The sequence below is a fragment of the Pleurodeles waltl genome, chromosome 4_2 (assembly GCF_031143425.1).
Source record: "Pleurodeles waltl isolate 20211129_DDA chromosome 4_2, aPleWal1.hap1.20221129, whole genome shotgun sequence".
Lineage (NCBI taxonomy): Eukaryota > Metazoa > Chordata > Amphibia > Caudata > Salamandridae > Pleurodeles > Pleurodeles waltl.
In genome coordinates, this window is record NC_090443.1 from 395,445,646 (window position 1) to 395,464,220 (window position 18,575).

Here is an 18,575-nt window from a genome sequence, read left to right on the forward strand (position 1 = left end):
CACAAAATGGGTATGTTTTTGTTTTCAGGCAAAACATTTTTTTTGATGAATTTTAACACGAACAAAAAATGCTCTACTTACTTATTAGTTTGTTGACTGCATGAAAAGGTTGAAAGCTTGCTAAGTGTACGGAAGGAAAGTACCTTTACATTACATACCTCTAGTAAATAATCTTTACAAGCAATGTATTAAAATCGAAGGCTGTTCAGTGAGTTAGCAAAGTTGGCTTCTACAATTCAGTTTTTAACCTGCTGCTACTTTAGCGCCCTGTACTTGTAAAACAATCTTACTTTGCAATGTGTGTACCACAAAATGGTTTTGGACAAGACATTAACGTGGGTAAGGAGAGAGCTCCTCAACTTTATAATTTTGCAGGGTATTTACTGCAGCTAACTCCTTAGCACTCATGTCACGATTCTATTGTTTTTTTTAGTGCCAATGTTAATGGACCAGAATAAACAGTTATGGTTGAGCTGCCTTCTGACAATTTATGCTCGCGCGATTAAACATGGCTTAGTTTTCAAAGGTGCAGTCCTATTTCAATGCTCAAAAGTCTTACAGGTTTGCTGAGAAGTTTGGAAGAATGTTAACAAATATACCTTTGACAAAAGGCCTCACACCTGTATACAAATGTTAGCTTACTGATAATAGAATTCACAGTAGGATGAGAATACGATTGAGGCTGCGGCACTGATGCACCCACTTTCTGAAATTTTGTAACAGATTTTGGAGAAGGCAGTGTGGAAATATGCTGGGTGCACAGTTTTCCTATTCGACTCTAAATTTCAGGACTCTAGTGGGAGACATAGTTTTAGAGGAACTCAGCAGGCCTGCCCAAAAAGAGGTGATCATGTGTCTCATGAAAATCCAACATTAGCGACAAAGAGGGAAAGACAGGAGCAGTGGAAATATTTACAACCTATTCATTTTTTTTTTTTTTTTTTTTTTTTTTTTTTTAAGAGTAAACGGCCCTGAATTACGATGATTTACTTTGTTCCGAGCTCCGTCAAGGGTGTGCAAAGATGGCAAGCCAAATATCTTTGTTCAGCCAATGGCAGCTACAATCTTTTTTGTTTGGAAAAATAAATCCAAATCGGGGCAGATGCAGGGGCCATCCTGGATAGCTGACAGTGATTCCCATTTTGCTGTATTACGTCCAATCACGCATAAGGCTAGGGTGATCTGAAAGTTTATTGCCGGCTCTTATGTTGTATCTTTTATAAAACAGGGTTTTCTCATTTCTCCTGCTCACTTTCCTATTTTGAGGGTGGGTTGGGGGGGGGGGGGGGGAGGTAGGCGTATTTTAAGTGTATTTTTATATATTTTTCATTAATGCTCCATAGTTCATTAGTAGGCTTGCCTATTTGCATAAATCCATTTAGTTTGCTTTCACTATTAAACATGATTTGTTAAAAAGAAAGCACAATTACTGCCTCCTCTTGATGCAATATGATCCCCGGCAGAGCAGGAAACGTGGTGAAAAAACTGCAAACAGTTTTAACTCAATTTGTGGGATTATGCTGTGCTATGTTCCACTACCTTTGCAAAATGCTCATTACGCTATGGCCACTGTCTAGTATGCTCAAATGATGTGATGTGTGTTGCAATTATGCTTTTTTTCTTCTTTTAACCACATTGTTTGACACCATTTTCTTAATAATTAAAATGAAATGTTTTTGAAGATACAAAAAACAGTGTTTTTATATAAATGTCTACGAAGAGTAATAAATACCCTAAAAGTAGGATACAATTTGGGAGAAAAAAATAAATAAAAATGACTGAGCGGAGCAAATTCTTACCTTTCAAAGGCTGGCCATGAAGTCTCTTCACTAAGCTCAGATCCATCACTGCTCCCTAAAGGCAAACACATTTGTGAGAATTGAGCCTGTATCGGTGATATGAAACTTAAAGAAGGAAACCTAGGCTGTCTCTTTTGAGCATGTTATACATCTGAGTTACAACTCTATACTGAGAGAGTAAGATTGGATTTGATTAGCCAGTAGAGAGGGAGGTAACTTGGCAGGGCATCTCAAATCCAGTGGTGTGGAATTTAGATGGTATAGGACAAAATTGTGATACACCACCAGGAAGAAAATTTAGGCAACAACTTTTTAAGTGGCTGATGAGTGAGTTGACTAGCTGGGGCTTGTAGTAAAGATTACAATTAGATACTATGTTCCAAAAAGCATTTACTTAGTGTTTCACAATAGGATAGCTGTACAGGGGCATGTGCATGAGAAACTGAGGCTAAATTCAGTGATTCCCACAGCACTGAGCATGGTTCGAACACAATCTATGGAATTTGACTAGGATGGCTTTCTATCTCCTGAAATTACTTCAATGTAGTTTTTTTGTTGCTTCCAGTCCGTTTTACATACCACCTCTCTGTTTGGGGGTTTCCAAATTATTCAGTCACTTTCAGGTTAATTTCTTACTCAAAAGATGAAATATCTGCACTAAGAAATAATGTAATTGACAACATTCACAAGCACAGAAGCCATAAAGATTTCATACTGGATCCTATTCACAATATCCTCCCCCCAATCAATGTCAGACAGAGGCCAAACTCCATGACAATCTCCAGACATAAACTACCACATGGTGCAAAAATGTGTGGCATGTGAATCTCGAAGAGCTTAATTGGCTGTAAAAGCCACCTTTTCTCGCACCAGCTCTGCACGCCCTACAGGTCAGAACACCTGCATACTGTACATCTCTCATTGGAGCTTCTTCCATATCCAAGTCCAAACTCATAACCTTCACTTTCATAATCTGTGCGATTCAGCCGCAAACAGATTCTATGCCCTCATCCGATGGCAAATACAGTCTAAGCAATGCATTTCCAAATACAAATCACCCAGAAGCTATTTACTGGTAAGTTTCACAGTATCATATTTGAAGACCTTAGACCAGCAAGCCCTGAAGTGCGACTTTATAAAAATGAATAGACATCAATTTAATCCACAATCATTTACAAATCTGGTGAAAATCTCATTTTTTTTGTTTTTGCATCAATAGAATACACTGCTTAGAGTATTCTGAGGGGTTTCCACCCATAAACTGTGGAAATAAAAACAATTAGCAAATAGTAAACAAATTTGCAAACAAAAAGGATTAATCAAGGAGCAATGGACAACATCTGGAACTCATCTATGATCTTACATTGGCTTGCAGCCTATGAATGGATACTTATGCTTACCTATAGATATCCCGCTGGATAGAGTTGAACTTTCTGCCTGACCCCTTGATGGTGCATGGGGCTCCATGACACTGTCATCGAGCAGGTGCCGAGGCCCAGCATTGGGAAAGGTAGCACTCTTGAACTCTGCTGTGTTCATTTTATGGATGAAGCTGACGGGACAAAGAAAAACACACATCCTTTAGAATTCCCAGAATAAGATTACTAATTTTATAAAAAGCCAGATGTGTTTTACAGTGAAGTTTTCCATAACTTCAACACTCCATGCCTTCCAAATCAAAACAACAGTCATTCAGTGGTGCTGGGGTTGAGCTGTGGGTGTTTAAAAATGCAAGCACTATTTTACCTCCCCAAAGTCCAGATGTGCCTCAACTCCAAAATTGTGTTAAGAAAGCAAAAGGATACTCCAGATTTATAAAAGCTCAATACAAATTTCACATTTTATTATAAACTTGCCAAAGTAGCATCTTGCAACAAGTGCATCAAGACTAATCTCAAATAGTTTGCATCCCTCTGCTGATACATATGTTTTGGGATTTAGCTTAACCTTACACAGGGACTCGCAGGGTAGTGTATCTCCAAAAAGCTTTTTGCCTTTGCCCTGTTCCGTGAGACCCCAAGGTCTCACAGAATAGTGAGACCTGAAGATCATGGCCACGGACTCACTCTGTAATAAAATTTGAAATCATAAATAATTTGTAATAATGATTGAGGTTTTTATGGAACTAATGTGACAATGGAGCATCAGTATGCCTTCTGAACCTAGGGACTGTAGCTGCACAGTGCTGTGCAGACATACATAGTATATTCATCACAGATGGCTCGGCGCTCTAACAAGAATACATTAATTAGTTCTTTGGTGTGTCTCTAGAAAAGACGTAACACATGGAATAAGCAGCATTTCCCAGGAAACAGCCTAAAAAGGCAATGTGCATAAGTGGTATTATATTCACTTCAGGTACACAACCCAAAGATATATTAAGAGATCTTTATTTGGTTATACTTTAATAACCATAACAGCATTCATCACAGCAGACTAATACAAGACATAAAACAGACATTAAACAAAAAGATGAAACAGCAATAAAAATTCATGGGTTAATGAAATGATTAAAACAAGATCAGTCCCTCATTGAGTCACTTATGAGGATTGATACCTTAAAAAATCTTGCGACACAAACAAGATCTTCTGAAAGCATTTGCAAGAAGAATAATGCAGGACGAACTTGTCTAAAGTCTCGATCTTTGGGAAGGGGGATTAGATAAGTGTTCCTCAGGACCTCATAATATTTGCAAAAAAAGGTGAAATGCAAAGTATCCTGCGGAGACCTTGGTTGCAGCTGCAAGGTGCCAAAGTGAGCAATTCGTGCCACCTTCGTGGGAATGACAGCAACTGAGGCAACAAGTTCAGTCTAAATCTGGTTAACAAAAACCATGCATGGCTACAAGTTACCAAAGTGAGGTATGGCTCTACAGATATATTGGTTTTCAGTAAGATATATTTCTGCCACGTGGATTTCTGTAAGGCCTCTGCCTCTTTTTATAACATTTTATGACTTAAGAAGTTCTTTTTGATCCAGCCCTGGTCAGCCTTCACAATTGTATCAGGGCACATACAAAGTTACCCCTGCCCAAGAGCCTGAAGTTATTTTCTAACATATTTTAGCAAGGGAATTTGCACAGTGTGGTCAAAAAATGGACCTCAGCCACTGTGTCCTTAATCAAAGGGGCCCCTTTTGTCCTTTAATCGATCCATAAGAGAAGGTGAAGGGTAATGGTATCAGAGATAGACCTACACACCCCAGTTCCTCATGGACAATATAGCAAGGGGTACTCTGCGGAACACAGAGCATTTGGCGTAGGAACTTATTTTCTGCAACCTGGAGGCAGTTGTGCTTAACGTACCCCCAGATCTCACCCCCATAAATGACCTTACAGATAGTTTTAGCACAATGGACTTCCAACAAAGCACTAACTAGCTTCCTCCCCAAACTAGAGGCAAAGTTTCAGACCACAGCATTGGACCTGGTGAACTCGAACACCTAACTCAGTCTGGCTAAGCATATCTGAATTTTCATACGAAAAGTATTTTTGTATTGCAAAGCAGAGATAAGACTTTGCAGTTTTGCGCCAGAAGCTCACTAGTCATAAGGCCCCATGCAAATCTGTCAGCTATCTATGCCCAAGAAATCATGGACTGAAACGATTGTATGTTCTGCAACCTACACATCTCTCAAGTGTGTTGGGCACAGGAGTTTAGCAGAGGTTAGGTTTAAAGCATAGGCGGTTTCACAGCAGCCTGACAGGCTAAGGTAGGGTCATAAGCACTGAGAGCCTTATTTACACCACACTAGTCAGAGTGCTGAGGGCAGGCTGTGGGCATCCTGAGATGAGCTCCTCTAATCCTGGTGACCCTGTCCTTTTACAACAGTGCACCATCCAGGAAAATGAGGAGCCTTCCAGCTTGCCATCCATCACTCTCTTCCACTCCTAGAACATCAGCTTACACCAAGATAAATGTATGTATTAGCGACAATGGTTCAGGAAAGGGGTTGATATAGACAGGAGTGAGAGAAGAGGCAGTCTCCAAACACCCACAGGCTCTGTGGCCCACCCTTCTGTCTTTCGAACAATATACCATAACATCCTTTTGTCTTTCAATGTCTACATTCCCTCTTCTCCTGCTTACCCTGTCAAAATAATGCTTCAACTCACTACCTGACAGCCAGACATATCCGACTGGTGACTCAACGTACTATTGATGTCTTCAGGCAATAGCATTTTGAGGAAGACCACTAGATCCAATAGCTCCTTTCTCATTCATTCTCATCCTGTCCACCTTTGCTTCTCTCCTGGGCAATGGTTTCCATTTCTCCTGCCTCACCCTTAACTTTAAGGGGACCATGTAGAGGCATAAAGTGCTACACATAACCAACGTAACAATCAGGGTCACATATAACTATGGCTATTCTTGCAGAAAGCACCAGACTAATGAAGACCTGGGAACCAGATCAGTATTGAACAAGAATGTTTAAGAGTGTAGAGATTAATCTGTAAAGTAGCTACCTTTAGGGCATTTGTTGACAGAAAAGGAGTACCACTCCACTGATTGGGCGATTTTGAAATCTACAGTGCAGTCACATTTAACGTTTATTTATTTATGGCATTTTGTATAGTGTTGACATGATGCCTCTCATCTAAAACCAAAGGCAACAATAGAACTAAATGTGAAGGAAGTGGAGGAAGGGGCATATGATAATAATGGAAGTCAAAATGACAGCTATTATGAGAGAAAGCAAAGATGGTGAGCTTGGATGGATGGGTCAAAGGGTTTGGTATAAAGATAAGGAGCAATCTGGGGGGAAATGTGGAATAAAAATGGGGAGGCCGGGCTAAATTCAAATAATATCAGTATATTTTAGCATGGATGCCAGAGAAAAAGTACATTAAATATGGTGAGGAGGCACTAAAGGCCAGTAGTTGGAGCAAGCATTATGAAGGAGTACAAGAGAGGATAAAGGAGTCAAAATAAAGAGTGTGTAAGAGGACCCAGATGAAAGGGAATTAAGTAAGCTGATAGAGAGAGTTTCTGGTTTTGGGACTGAGGCAAGGAGCTTTTTGGTGAACATATCAATCAAGTGGACATGCATGTTCCAGTTACAATGTTGATTTCCAGTTAGAAGACAGGAGGCACATTGAGAAGGGATTTTCACCAATACACCTTGACCTATGAAATGCGGGTAATACAAAATAAGTCATCTTTTATGGATTCTGAGATACCTCTAGCGCCAAGTCTGAGTTTCAAAGGTCCACCTTGGATATCGTGGCACTTGATCTCTGAGGTGACACATAATCAGAGTGGCCTCGAGAATAAGTATTAAGATGGAAAACTAATTTAATAAACAAACATGTTTTGCCATCACAGGCAGGAAATTCACTTGCCAGTCTTTGCTCAAATACAACAACACTAACAAACATATCAAGCTATCCCTTTTATGAAAGGAACTAGTGCGATCTAAGCAAGCATGGGCCCAAAAAAAAAAAAGAGGTACAGTTAGTTTCAAAATACTTGCACATTCCCACACACACAAGCAGTAAATGTATTAAATAATGGAAAAAGAGACAATGTTTGAGAAGAATTTCATACTTGTATCCAAGGCTGTGGCACTTTCTGTGTCCATGTGGTATCAGGTTCCGAGGAGATGGAGGCGCTGGGGGTACTAAGACTCCTTCTACTGCAACACTCTTGCGCCCACTCTGCGGAGAGGATCCCACTTCTGGACCTGTGAGAACAGCACCGAAAAATTACCAAGACATTTACATAAACAGTACGTATCCACTTTCTGGCTCTTAAGAAGAAAACTAAGAACCTGTGCCTGTTCCCCGATTCACAAACTCTCACCTACATAAATCAAAAATGTTTTAATTAATGGTATGTCTTTCACCTAGTTGAATACCCTTTATTTGTTAACAACTCCTCAGCTTCCCCCTCGTATCCTTGATGTACCCAAGGAATAGGTCTTCAAAGCATGGGGTGCGCACTCCACCTCACAAGTTCAGCTTCCATTGTTGCTTTCCATGTAGAAAGTATGTTTCCTTCAGTGTTTCTTCCGCCGTCTTAAAATTGCGCTCTCTGATTGGAGTAATCATGTACAGCAGCCAATCAGCATGTGGCACCTTCGGCACTGACGTTTCACCAATCAAAGGGAGCGCAGCAAAGATGCGGGAAGTGCTGGGAATTTCAAACTTGAAAGAATGGAAAGTTATTCTGGCCCTGCCACAATTTAAAGTCTTAACTTTATATCATATGAATCGTATCTAATCGACACTCAGGACTTCATATTACTTGCAAATCACGGCATATTTTTATTGGCCAATCGGACCAGGCAACAGCTAATTTGTAGGCATGTCATTCACACCCTTACCCATCACCATCATTGTGGTCTCTGGGGGAGCATTCCTGGTGCCTCACATGCAAGTAACTTTTCTTAAACCTTTTCTCTTTGTTGCAAGGGAAAACGCTACTTGATCGCTAGACAGAGGACTGCTATTCGAACAGTAGGATCACCTTGAGTGAAATCCAATCTGCCTAAGGCATTACAATAAGAAGGTACGCATTTTGTTTGAGTGATGGCTGAAGGAGCAGTGCTGAAGTCTTCTCTCACTAAACTATAAAAAAGTGACTTGCAGAGCCTCTTTGGCGGTATGTGTATAAACATACTGCAGCAGTTTTGGGAGCACCCACTGAGAGCGTGAACCAGCTGGAATTAATGTAATGTTTATCCATGGGCCATGGAACTATTCTTTTATCCAGATTTTATTTTATATAGAAAATTATATTTTTGTAAAGCCCCCTTTTTTTTTTTTTTTAAACTGCATTTTAACAATCTACTCTACCTCACCCAGCTGTGAAATTACATTCATGTGCTGGTCATTTACATGCAGCTTTGGCATTTTGTATCTTAGGTAAAGCACACATCAGACATGGATCGTTTTCTGCTGCCAAAAGACAGTAGGGTTCCCAAGTGAAAGGCTGAAACAGAAACTGATGGAGAGAGAAAAGCTGTAAAAATAAGGAAGTATGATGTCTCCTATTCAGACTTTTGTTACACCTGCATTGATGTTAGTGGAGACATTAGGCCACAGTGTGTGGTTTGTTTTATGACTTTAGCTAACAACAATTTGAAACCAACAAAACTAAGGTCTCACTTGGCAACAAAGCATAGGTGCATAGCAGCAAGAGTAGAGTGTTTTGCCTTGAAGTTGCAAGAGATGACTCAACAGAAGGAAACTGAAAAATGTGGCATCCACCACAGCAAATGCATTGAAAGCATCATACCAAGTGGAATACCATATTGCCAATAACAAAAAGTCAATTACAGATGCAGAAAAAGGGATTCTCCTAGCAATTCTTAACATGGCTATAACAATGCTTGGTAAAAAAGCTGAAGAGAAGCTCAAAATAATACCTCTCAGACACAACAGTTTGCTGCCGCATCTCTGAGATGTCAGAAGATCTCTACAGACAGCTCATAGCCTGGTTGAAATTGAGTTTGTTTGCTTTGCAGTTGGATGAAGCAACTGGCTAGTCAAAGGAAGAACATTTGATTGCTTACTTCCGATACTCTTATGAAACAGTAATATTGAGACTTTTCATTCTGCAAGCAAATCAAGGGGCGAGCAACAGCACCTGACTTGTTTGACATAATAAACGACCCACCCAACAAGAGCTAGCCTATTTGCTATTTTATGTGCAGAAATGGGAGGCGAACATGGTGGCTTGCTGCTTCACACAGAAGTCGGATAGCTATTCCACGGAAAAGAGCTGAATCGCATTTTTGAATTAAGAAATGAAGTACAGCAATTTCTTCTGGATTTGGACCCCTGCAAAGCAGAACAACTATGTAGTTTCAGCTGGCTTGTGCTTTTAGCATACCTTGCTGACATCTTTGAGAAATAAAATTTCCTGAATCAATTTTGCAAGGAGCTGAAATCCCTTTTTACCATGTACTAAAAAATGTTTCTGCTTTCAAGAAGAAGCTAGAGGTATGGAGAAGAATAACGCAAGCTGGCCAGTGTGAGCTATTTCCATGTTTTGCCAACCTGCATGAGGAAATGGAATTCCAAATGTTGCGGAGTTAGTAAAAAATAAAAAAATATAATTAAAAAAAAAAAATCACCCAACATGCCTCAGGGACAGTCTTCACAAGTATTTTCCTGAGGAAAACACTCCTATTAATGGGTATTTCAACCATTTCTGACAGATGGGGGTATCCATCTCCCAATTTGCATGCAAGAAGAACAAACTGATCTCCAGAGTGATCGCACACTGCAGATGCAATTTAGCAAACTCTCCTTGAGGGAGTTGTGGCTGAAAATGCCTGCAGAACATTTAGCTTTGAGGAAAACTGCTATCAAAACTCTCTTGCCTTTCAGCACATCATATTTATGCGAGATTGGGTTGTCAGCACTTGCAGTTCTGAAGACTAAGTATTGCTCAAGACCGGAAGTGAAGCACAACCTCAGGATGGCAGTAGCAAAAATCCATCCACAAATTGACCGTCTCTGTGGTGAAAAATAGGCACACCAGTCACATTAGTTTTGAAACTATTATGGCAAATTATGTGTCTTATGTGAAAAAGTACCATTGTAAAATGTTGTGCGCAAAACCTTTCTTGAAGGCTTTCCATCTAAACTCTGTAATAAGCATCTGTCACCTAACCACTGGTGTTCCCAAACCTTCAGTTTACTAAACACTCTTAATTTGTATAATAATATTTGCCATATATGATCTGGACTCAGCGGGGGGAGATGATCGTCTATGATACAGCGTAACAGCTTCCATAAATTTTTGTCAGGTGGTAGGGGGGCTCCACATCTAAAAAAAAAAAAAAAAGTTTAGAAAGGGGGCTCACCCTAAAAAGGTTTGAAGACCTTTGACCTAATGTTTCAATGCTTTTATGTAATTAACTCTGTAGATATTGTGCATGTCCAGCAGGGCTACATGGATTACTTGTGAAATGTTTGAGTTTTCATGACATCATATAAAAACTTGAAACTTTTCATCTATATGAATCTTCGGGGGAGGCATTACAGTGATATTCAAAGTACATTAAACCAGGAATACCACTAAAAGCCCCTCCAGGATACTGTGGTATAGAATTGCAAAATTAGCGTCACAAAAATTGAAATTTTGCAGCATTAGTGTGGCACTTTATTATACTTCTAATCATTTATTTTCAGCCTTATAACAATGGAAATTGTTTTAGCAGAGTATTCCCCTTTAAAATAAGCATGTTTAAAATGTCGGAGGCGGTTTGTTTGCTATATTCTCCTTTGTGGTAACAGTCTGGAGCATAGGTTAAGCCAAGCACAATAGCACAGGGTTGCTAGTCATTCGGGTTACTGTGGCATAGTGCTGACTTAGGGCTAACTGTTTCAAGTCCCAGAGCCATCTGCTGTGGGACACCAAACGCCTCTGGAGTGAGGGACATGGGAAGCTTCCCTAACATCCTTCTATAATAAGGTGATTGTGTGCAATAATAGTGCTGCAGTGTCTTCGTACGTGGTACTATTAACATAGGACAGTCAATCCAAAATGAGCATCCAAAAAAGTGCCACACCTGTTCACCTCCACTTCTGCCCAGGATCGTAATTTAGAACCTAGTGGCAGACCCCTACTCCAAGAATTCCTCCTGAGTCAAAGGCCCAACTTTCATGGGCCTCTGAGCATTCATTTGGCAACTGCTTCTGCCACTCTACAAAAAGTACTTGCTCAAAAAACAGAAAATATATTGTCATCATAAGGTTTTGCACTTTGCAGAATTCTGCAGTAGCTTCCATGTGTAGTCTCATGTTACTACAAATAGTGGACAAGCACAGAGATGACTAATGAAACACCCATTTTTTTGAGAAATGCTGAAGGGTCTGTTTAGTGCTGGCTGAAACCTACCACAGAGATCTTTCTTGCCATGCATGCTCTGACCTTGGTTACGTTGTAGGGGAAGGAAATACTATGTGGGGGCAACTCGTCCAGCTTGTTAATCGTAGGATTAGCTCAGAGCATTTGCTTCATACTAGGAGTGCAAAAGAATGCATTTCATCATATTTTGAAAGTGGATGGCATTAAGCATACCCAGATGCTTCGGCTTTTAATCTGGACTGGAGACCAAAATAAAACGAGCTGGGCAAAAAGACAGTTCAACATTCACTCAAAAATGATGGAAAAAGTACAAAAAAATAGGGTCCGCATTAAAAGTTCCATTTCCTTTGAGCTACAGCCTTTCGTGATACATCAGAAGATGAGTCAAGAGAAGGTGGTGGAGAATGCCAAAGGTGCTTGCACATCAACAGCTCACACCCGGCCTCTCAAATTAAGGCCATACCCTTTGGAGAGCTCACCAGGATCAGGAGAAACTGCAGTGAAGACACGGTCTTCCAGGATGAATCTAAAGTAATGAACACACTATTCTTACGGAGGGGTTACTCACCTGACACTCTAGCACAAGCCAGCAATAGAATTAATCGTGTTAAAAGATTAGATCTTCTGGTTACATCCACCAAAAAGAGTGACCCCCTTAGACCTCCATCCTTTATTACCCCTTTCAATGCACTCAGCTCCAACATATATAAGATTCTTCACAAACATTGGCCCTTTCTTTTAGCGGATGGGTTTCTCAAAACTAGTCTCCCACCTAAACCTAACATCACTTACAGCAGGGGACCTGCCCTTCGGCATCACTTGTGCCACAGTTTTCTTCCACCTCAGCAAATGGATACTTGGTTGCCGACAGCACCACATGGTTCCTACAAATGTGGACACTGCAATATGTGCTGTTTCATCAAAGACAAGCTTACTAAATTTCAATACAATACACCTGTTGCATACAAGATTAATAAATTCATCAACTGTAACACCAAATTTGTTGTGTACTGCATAGTCTGCACTTGTAGTCTCATCTCTGTCCGACCACTTAAGGAGAGACTACAAGAACACATCAGGGCCATCCGTAACAATAATGTCAACTATCCCTTTGCGGTTCACTACAATGCCAAACATGGGCAACAAGAAATATTGGGCATCAGCATACATGGTATTGATGCAGTTAACACACCACCCAGAGGGGGTAACAAAACGTTACTGCTTAGACAATTAGAAAGCAGTTGGATCATTAGACTCAGAGCTGTGGAGGAGGGCAATAATGTGGACAAAGATCTATATACTTTTCTCTAACACCCAGCCTTCACAATACCCACCCTATTACACTCTAGACACTAAGGTATTTGTCGAGATGTGGCTCTGACTGGCAACAACTGTTTGATGCTGCTTCAAGACAATCATTGACTTACAATGTTTTTTTGTCCATTTACATTTACGCCATGAACTTGTACCTTGTTTTACACGTGTATACTCCTGTCGCATCTTTGAGTTTTTTTGTCATAGTTACATTGTTGTAAACAATTCATTGTTGTATTTCCAATAGAACACCTGGAGCACTTTTATCTATTCTCATAATTTCACCTTCCGACCTCTACACCTCGCTTTGGCCACTATATCACTTTCTTATATCACTACTCTTTATGTAAATACACTCCGTTTTAAAAGGTCCGCCGCTTTCGGGCTGTGCAATCTCATCTTCTGATACATGGAGTCCTTTCTCCATTTCTACTCAGCAATCCCAACCGAGTACAGCCTTTAAATAGATATGAACACAGCCACAGACATACACACTGCCCAATCCCGACGCGAGTGGCACGGGTTTATCTTCACAACACATGAGGTATGACACGACAATCTACGCTGTTCTCTGGAACCACTTACTCACCCATACGGGAAACCGGAACTTTTAAACTACTTTTAGGACCTTCCGGTTGGGGCGTGCAAACCGTTTTCCAAGCCGTTTTTCCTAATTTTACAGAGCGCAGCTTTTTTTATACTTTAACTACCACTGCCCGCCTTATTGTTGTACATTTCTTCTACCTCTGGTAAATGCTCAAAGCACCAGGTATAATTAATAATCGGCACTGAGATTTCAGACTCCGCTTCTTACTAGGGGCGCCAGTCAGGTTGACTCAGGCTCAGGTTCATTTACATGCTGAGCTTCGAGTTATAACAATACTTGTTTTTATGTTAAAAAAAATAAATATATCACTTCAAGTTTCTTCAGCATTTCCATTGGCTTCCCCTGATGCCTATCACATGGGGTCAGTACTGCCAAGGCCGTTATTAGAGTTTTACAGACTCAGCCTTTATTTCGGGCAGGCTCCGGCTTAGATACACGTTCATGCAGAGATTTATTCTATAGCGGTGCTCTTTAAAATCATATCTTTTTATTTTGAAGAGTTTCAATGGCATTTCTATTGGTTTTCCCCTGATGCCTTACACATGGGGACATTCCCACTTAAGCCTACAGTATATCTTTTCTTCTATTACCCACCAGGCACTAATTGTTTTATTGCTCTTTTTACCTTAGCTTATCATGGCCTTCATTGATCTCTCCAACAATTACTGATTGCACCTAGAGATCCAATACTGCCATCAGTACGTTTTATGCTTCAACCGTATTTTGGTATACACCACGCACATACAAAGGTACCTTACATTCATTTACACTTTAATTAATTCTCACTCACAGTTCAGCATAATACGCTATAGTTATTTTCTCTCCACATTGAGGTGCACCTTCGCTTTTTCCCTTCACCTCACAGAATTTTGCCCGTTTATCTCACTTTTGGGTTGACCAGGCTATCCTCCTCTCTAAACTTAATCTAATTTGCTGGTCACGGGACCTTTTTTTGGCACTTTCATGTTTGATCTCTCTTCACATCGACCTTGCGCATCCCTTCTTATAATCTACATCACAATACTAAACACTTGTGTACATATTATCGGGTTCTCTTTCACCACCTCTTCACAAAGGATTAAGATGTTTGATTATTCCTTGTACAATGTCCACTTGATCAATTTGTATATTTTGTTCATCTATGTTTTCACAGCCTTGACAAAGTCTTGAAGACGAAACACGTGTTGGCTGTTTTGCTGTATGGACTTTTTGTTACTTGTGGTCAACAGATTGTAATTCTGACCATTCATTATCATCTGGCTGTTCTGGATACATGGACTTACTGTACAACGTACTTTTTATGATTTGGACTCTGACTACCAACTTGTATGTTTAATAAATTCCTATACACCCTCTTTCCGGATCGGACATCTACTCAAATCCTGAACGTTTTCTGGATCTACGATACGGGTGTGCCATGGCCATTTTTCTCTAGACATCAGAAGATGACAGTCTGGCCATTCTCCCTTCAGCTGACTGAGGGTTCAGTTTCTATTTTCAGTGCACGTGGAAGCATGATTCCATGGGCCATCATCTACCGGACGCTGCCCAGATGATACGGTTGGCGTCTACCCACAGTATCCTCTCTCTCCCCTCACAATTTCAGGAACAAGCCGAGAATCAGTGGTGCAGTTGTACTTAGACTGTTAAACCAGATATCCTGCACGCATATCACAAACAGCAGGGACTTTCTGCTCCCTGTTTGCTGCTCAGATGCAGCTGGTTAAACTACAGACCACCCCCATCAGATGTCAAAAATGTATGTCAAGCATATTGGTAATCTAAAACGGTTTATGCATTACCCAGTGAAAAGGTATTCTTTACTTCCTAAACATTCAACCTGACTGTTTTCACATTAGTGTAATTACAGCGAGCGGCACAGCTCACTGTAAGGGTGCCTCTATTCCACCCGGGTGTATTCTCCTAGGACTACGACAATGTTAGCAAACACAGCACACTACTGTATGTAAACATGGCAAGGTGATCCCCAAAGGAGACACTGCCTTACACACAACTGCTCATGTGTCATCTGATTGCTTATACATTCATATAGAGTAAAATCAATGCATAAACAAGGCAACACAGCGAAATACGATGGCGTCTCCCAGGCAGAAATCTATACCACATTTTCCTGGGTTGATCTGTATTAGGGCTGTATGCAGCGGCATGTAGTGACGTGTGTGCGTACAGCCAATATGTCGTCACCAATTTTTTATCTGTCTGCCAGTAGACCTTTTTTGCGGCCAAAATGGTAAATAGCATGTTCGTCCCGCTCCACAGCTCATTTTGCAATTATTTCGTGAATCACTAAATGCTGGATGGTCAGACTAAGAATTGTGTGCATGAAAATGTCCTGGAAAATCTCCCAAATCTCAAGTTTGCATTTGAGGTTTTTGGTGTACTGACCTTCCTGTGTAAGGTAACGAGATACCTATTTTGTTACCTATCCTGAACATGGCTGAGGCCATTTCAACATCTGCATATACTTCCCTTCTTGTGATTTTAGTTACCCTGAGTCCCAGGGTTCTCCTGTGGGAAACGTAGAGTTGTCGCAATACAAAGATGCATGGAAGATTTAAAAACGTTTTACGATAGTGGCTTGGGAATGCCTAAGTTCACGGATTCATCTTCTGAGGATAAACTCTGCAGCACAGATGTTTGCTGGTAGGTTCCAGTGGTACATACAAAAAAAATGAGACCGTAAATAAACGGTACAATACATACATGAAGAATCAAAATCAGGAAGGCCTATGACCATTCTGCCCCCTTACTCTCTTGTACTGGAGACAATGAGCAAGTTACTTACCTTTGGTAACGCTTTTTCTTGTGGATACTCTAGCTACCTGTGGATTCCTCACCTAATGAATTCTCCCCATGCGTAGCATTCGCCGGAAACGTCTCTCCAGCTCTGCACGTCGGCGAGGACGTCACAATTGCCCGACTCCAAGTGGCTCCGCCTGACGTCATCTTGGCAATAAGTGGCCCTCGCCGGCGTGCTGACATCAGTTTACGCCATTTTTGACGTGCCTTTGAGACTAATAGATAAACATTGATAATCCAAACACTGCATAACTGTATCCAATAAACCTTTATGGAAAAAGCAACCATCAATAATAGAAACCATATCCATGCACATTCCTAAAAGTTCTGCACCATTATCAACAAAAATCAGAACTTGCAAATAAACAGAAATACAACTATATATATGTATATACATAACTAAAATACACAAATGCACACCCAAGGAGATCTCGGCATGACCAGACAGACAGCGGGGAGGCGGGAGGGACCGTGAGGAATCCAGAGGTAGCTAGTGTATCCACCAGAAAAAACATTACCGAAGGTAAGTAACTTGCTCTTCTGATGGATACAACTACCTGTGGATTCCTCACCTAATGAAGAGTCCCAAAGCAGTACCACCTCAGAGGAGGGTGTCCGTCTGGTTATACCAAGAACTCCTGCAGCACAGACCGCGCAAAATGGCCATCCCTCCTCACCTCAGTGTCCAGCAATAATGCTTTACAAAGGTGTGGAGGGAAGACCAAGTCGCAGCCTTACAAATGCCCGCCACTGGAACACCTCTGGCCAGGGCCGATGTGGTCGACTTGGCCCTGGTGGAATGGGCTCCGATCCCCTCAGGAGGATCCTTCTTCGCCAATGAATAACATATCTTAATACAAAGAACGACCCACCTGGATAGCGTTTGTTTGTGGACGGCCTTCCCCTTCCTCTTCCTCACGTATCCAATAAAGAGTTGGTCATCCAAGCGGAACTCTCTCGTCCTGTCTATGTAAAAACTGAGAGCCCTCCTGGGGTCCAGACGATGGAGTCACTCCTCCTCCTTAGATGGATGCGGAGGAGGGTAGAACGTTGAGTGATGGACTGTCCCAAATGAAACAGAGTCACTACCTTGGGGAGGAAAGCTGCCCTGGTCCTCAAAACCACTTTGTCCTTATGAAAGGTTGTAAAAGGTAGATGAACAGAAAGCGCCTGAAGCTCACCCACACGTCTAGCCGACGTGATGGCCGTCAGAAACACAGTTTTTAGAACCAAAAACCTTAAAGGGCAAGAATGAAGTGGCTCAAAGGGAGAGCCCAACAAAAAAGTTAACACCAGATTTAAATCCCACTGGGGCATGATAAACGGAGTGGGAGGAAACCTATTGGTAAGCCCCTTCAAAAACCTTAACACTAAAGGGGATTTGAAGAAAGAGGGTTGATCAGGAAGACATAAGAAGGCCGAAAGGGCCCAAAGATAGCCTTTGACAGTGGCCACAGCGCAACCCTGCCGCGCTAACGACAAAGCAAACAGCAATATATCTGACAGATGGGCATTTAAGGGATTAATTTGTCGCTTTCCACACCAATGAACGAATTTAGCCCACCTGCTCACATAGAAAGATTTGGTGGAGTGTCGTCTGGCCGATAAAATAACATCCACCACCTCTGGTGGGAGAGAAAAAGCACTCAGGTTACCCGGTTCAATCTCCAGGCATGAAGTTGCAGGCTCTGGAGGTGGGGGTGTAGAACCTGCCCCTGCGATTGTGAGATGAGGTCTGCCCTGTGAGGGAGACGGAGCGGAGGGCACAGTGAGTTGGAGTAGGTCTGTGTACCATACCCTTACCGGCCAATCTGCAGCTATAAGAATGACTCCGGCCCGGTCTTGGCGAATATTCCTCAAAACCCGAGGAATCAAAGGTATGGGGGGAAATGCGTAAAGCAACTGGTCGCACCAGGACATCTGAAATGCATCCCCCAATGCCCCCTGCATCAGATACTGAAGGCTGCAGAACAACAGGCAGTGCACGTTCTCCCGAGTGGCAATGAGGTCTATCCGGGCAAAACCCCACATCCAAAAGATGTAAAGAACTAGATCCGGATGAAGACGCCACTAGTGACCGTCTGAGAATAACCGACTGAGACTGTCCGCACGCACGTTTTGAACCCCAGCCAAATGGTTTGCTATTACGCAAACCTGATGGTCCTGTGTCCAGGACCAGAGCCGCAGAGCCTCTCTGCAGAGAAGGTACGACC

General features: G+C 41.5%; 1 protein-coding gene across 5 annotated transcripts in view; it reads right to left on the reverse strand.

Annotated features, from left to right (window-relative positions):
* The window catches only part of RALGPS2 (Ral GEF with PH domain and SH3 binding motif 2), an 812,647-nt gene that overhangs the window by 170,348 nt on the left and 623,724 nt on the right, over positions 1-18,575 (reverse strand). For all 5 annotated transcript variants that reach the window (XM_069231548.1, XM_069231547.1, XM_069231545.1 and 2 more), the window contains 3 exons: positions 7,347-7,482; positions 3,200-3,351; positions 1,800-1,854 (listed from right to left, as the gene is read on the reverse strand). In XM_069231548.1, the coding sequence (XP_069087649.1) occupies positions 1,800-1,854; positions 3,200-3,351; positions 7,347-7,482 (343 nt within the window). The remainder of the gene's footprint in view (positions 1-1,799; positions 1,855-3,199; positions 3,352-7,346; positions 7,483-18,575) is intronic.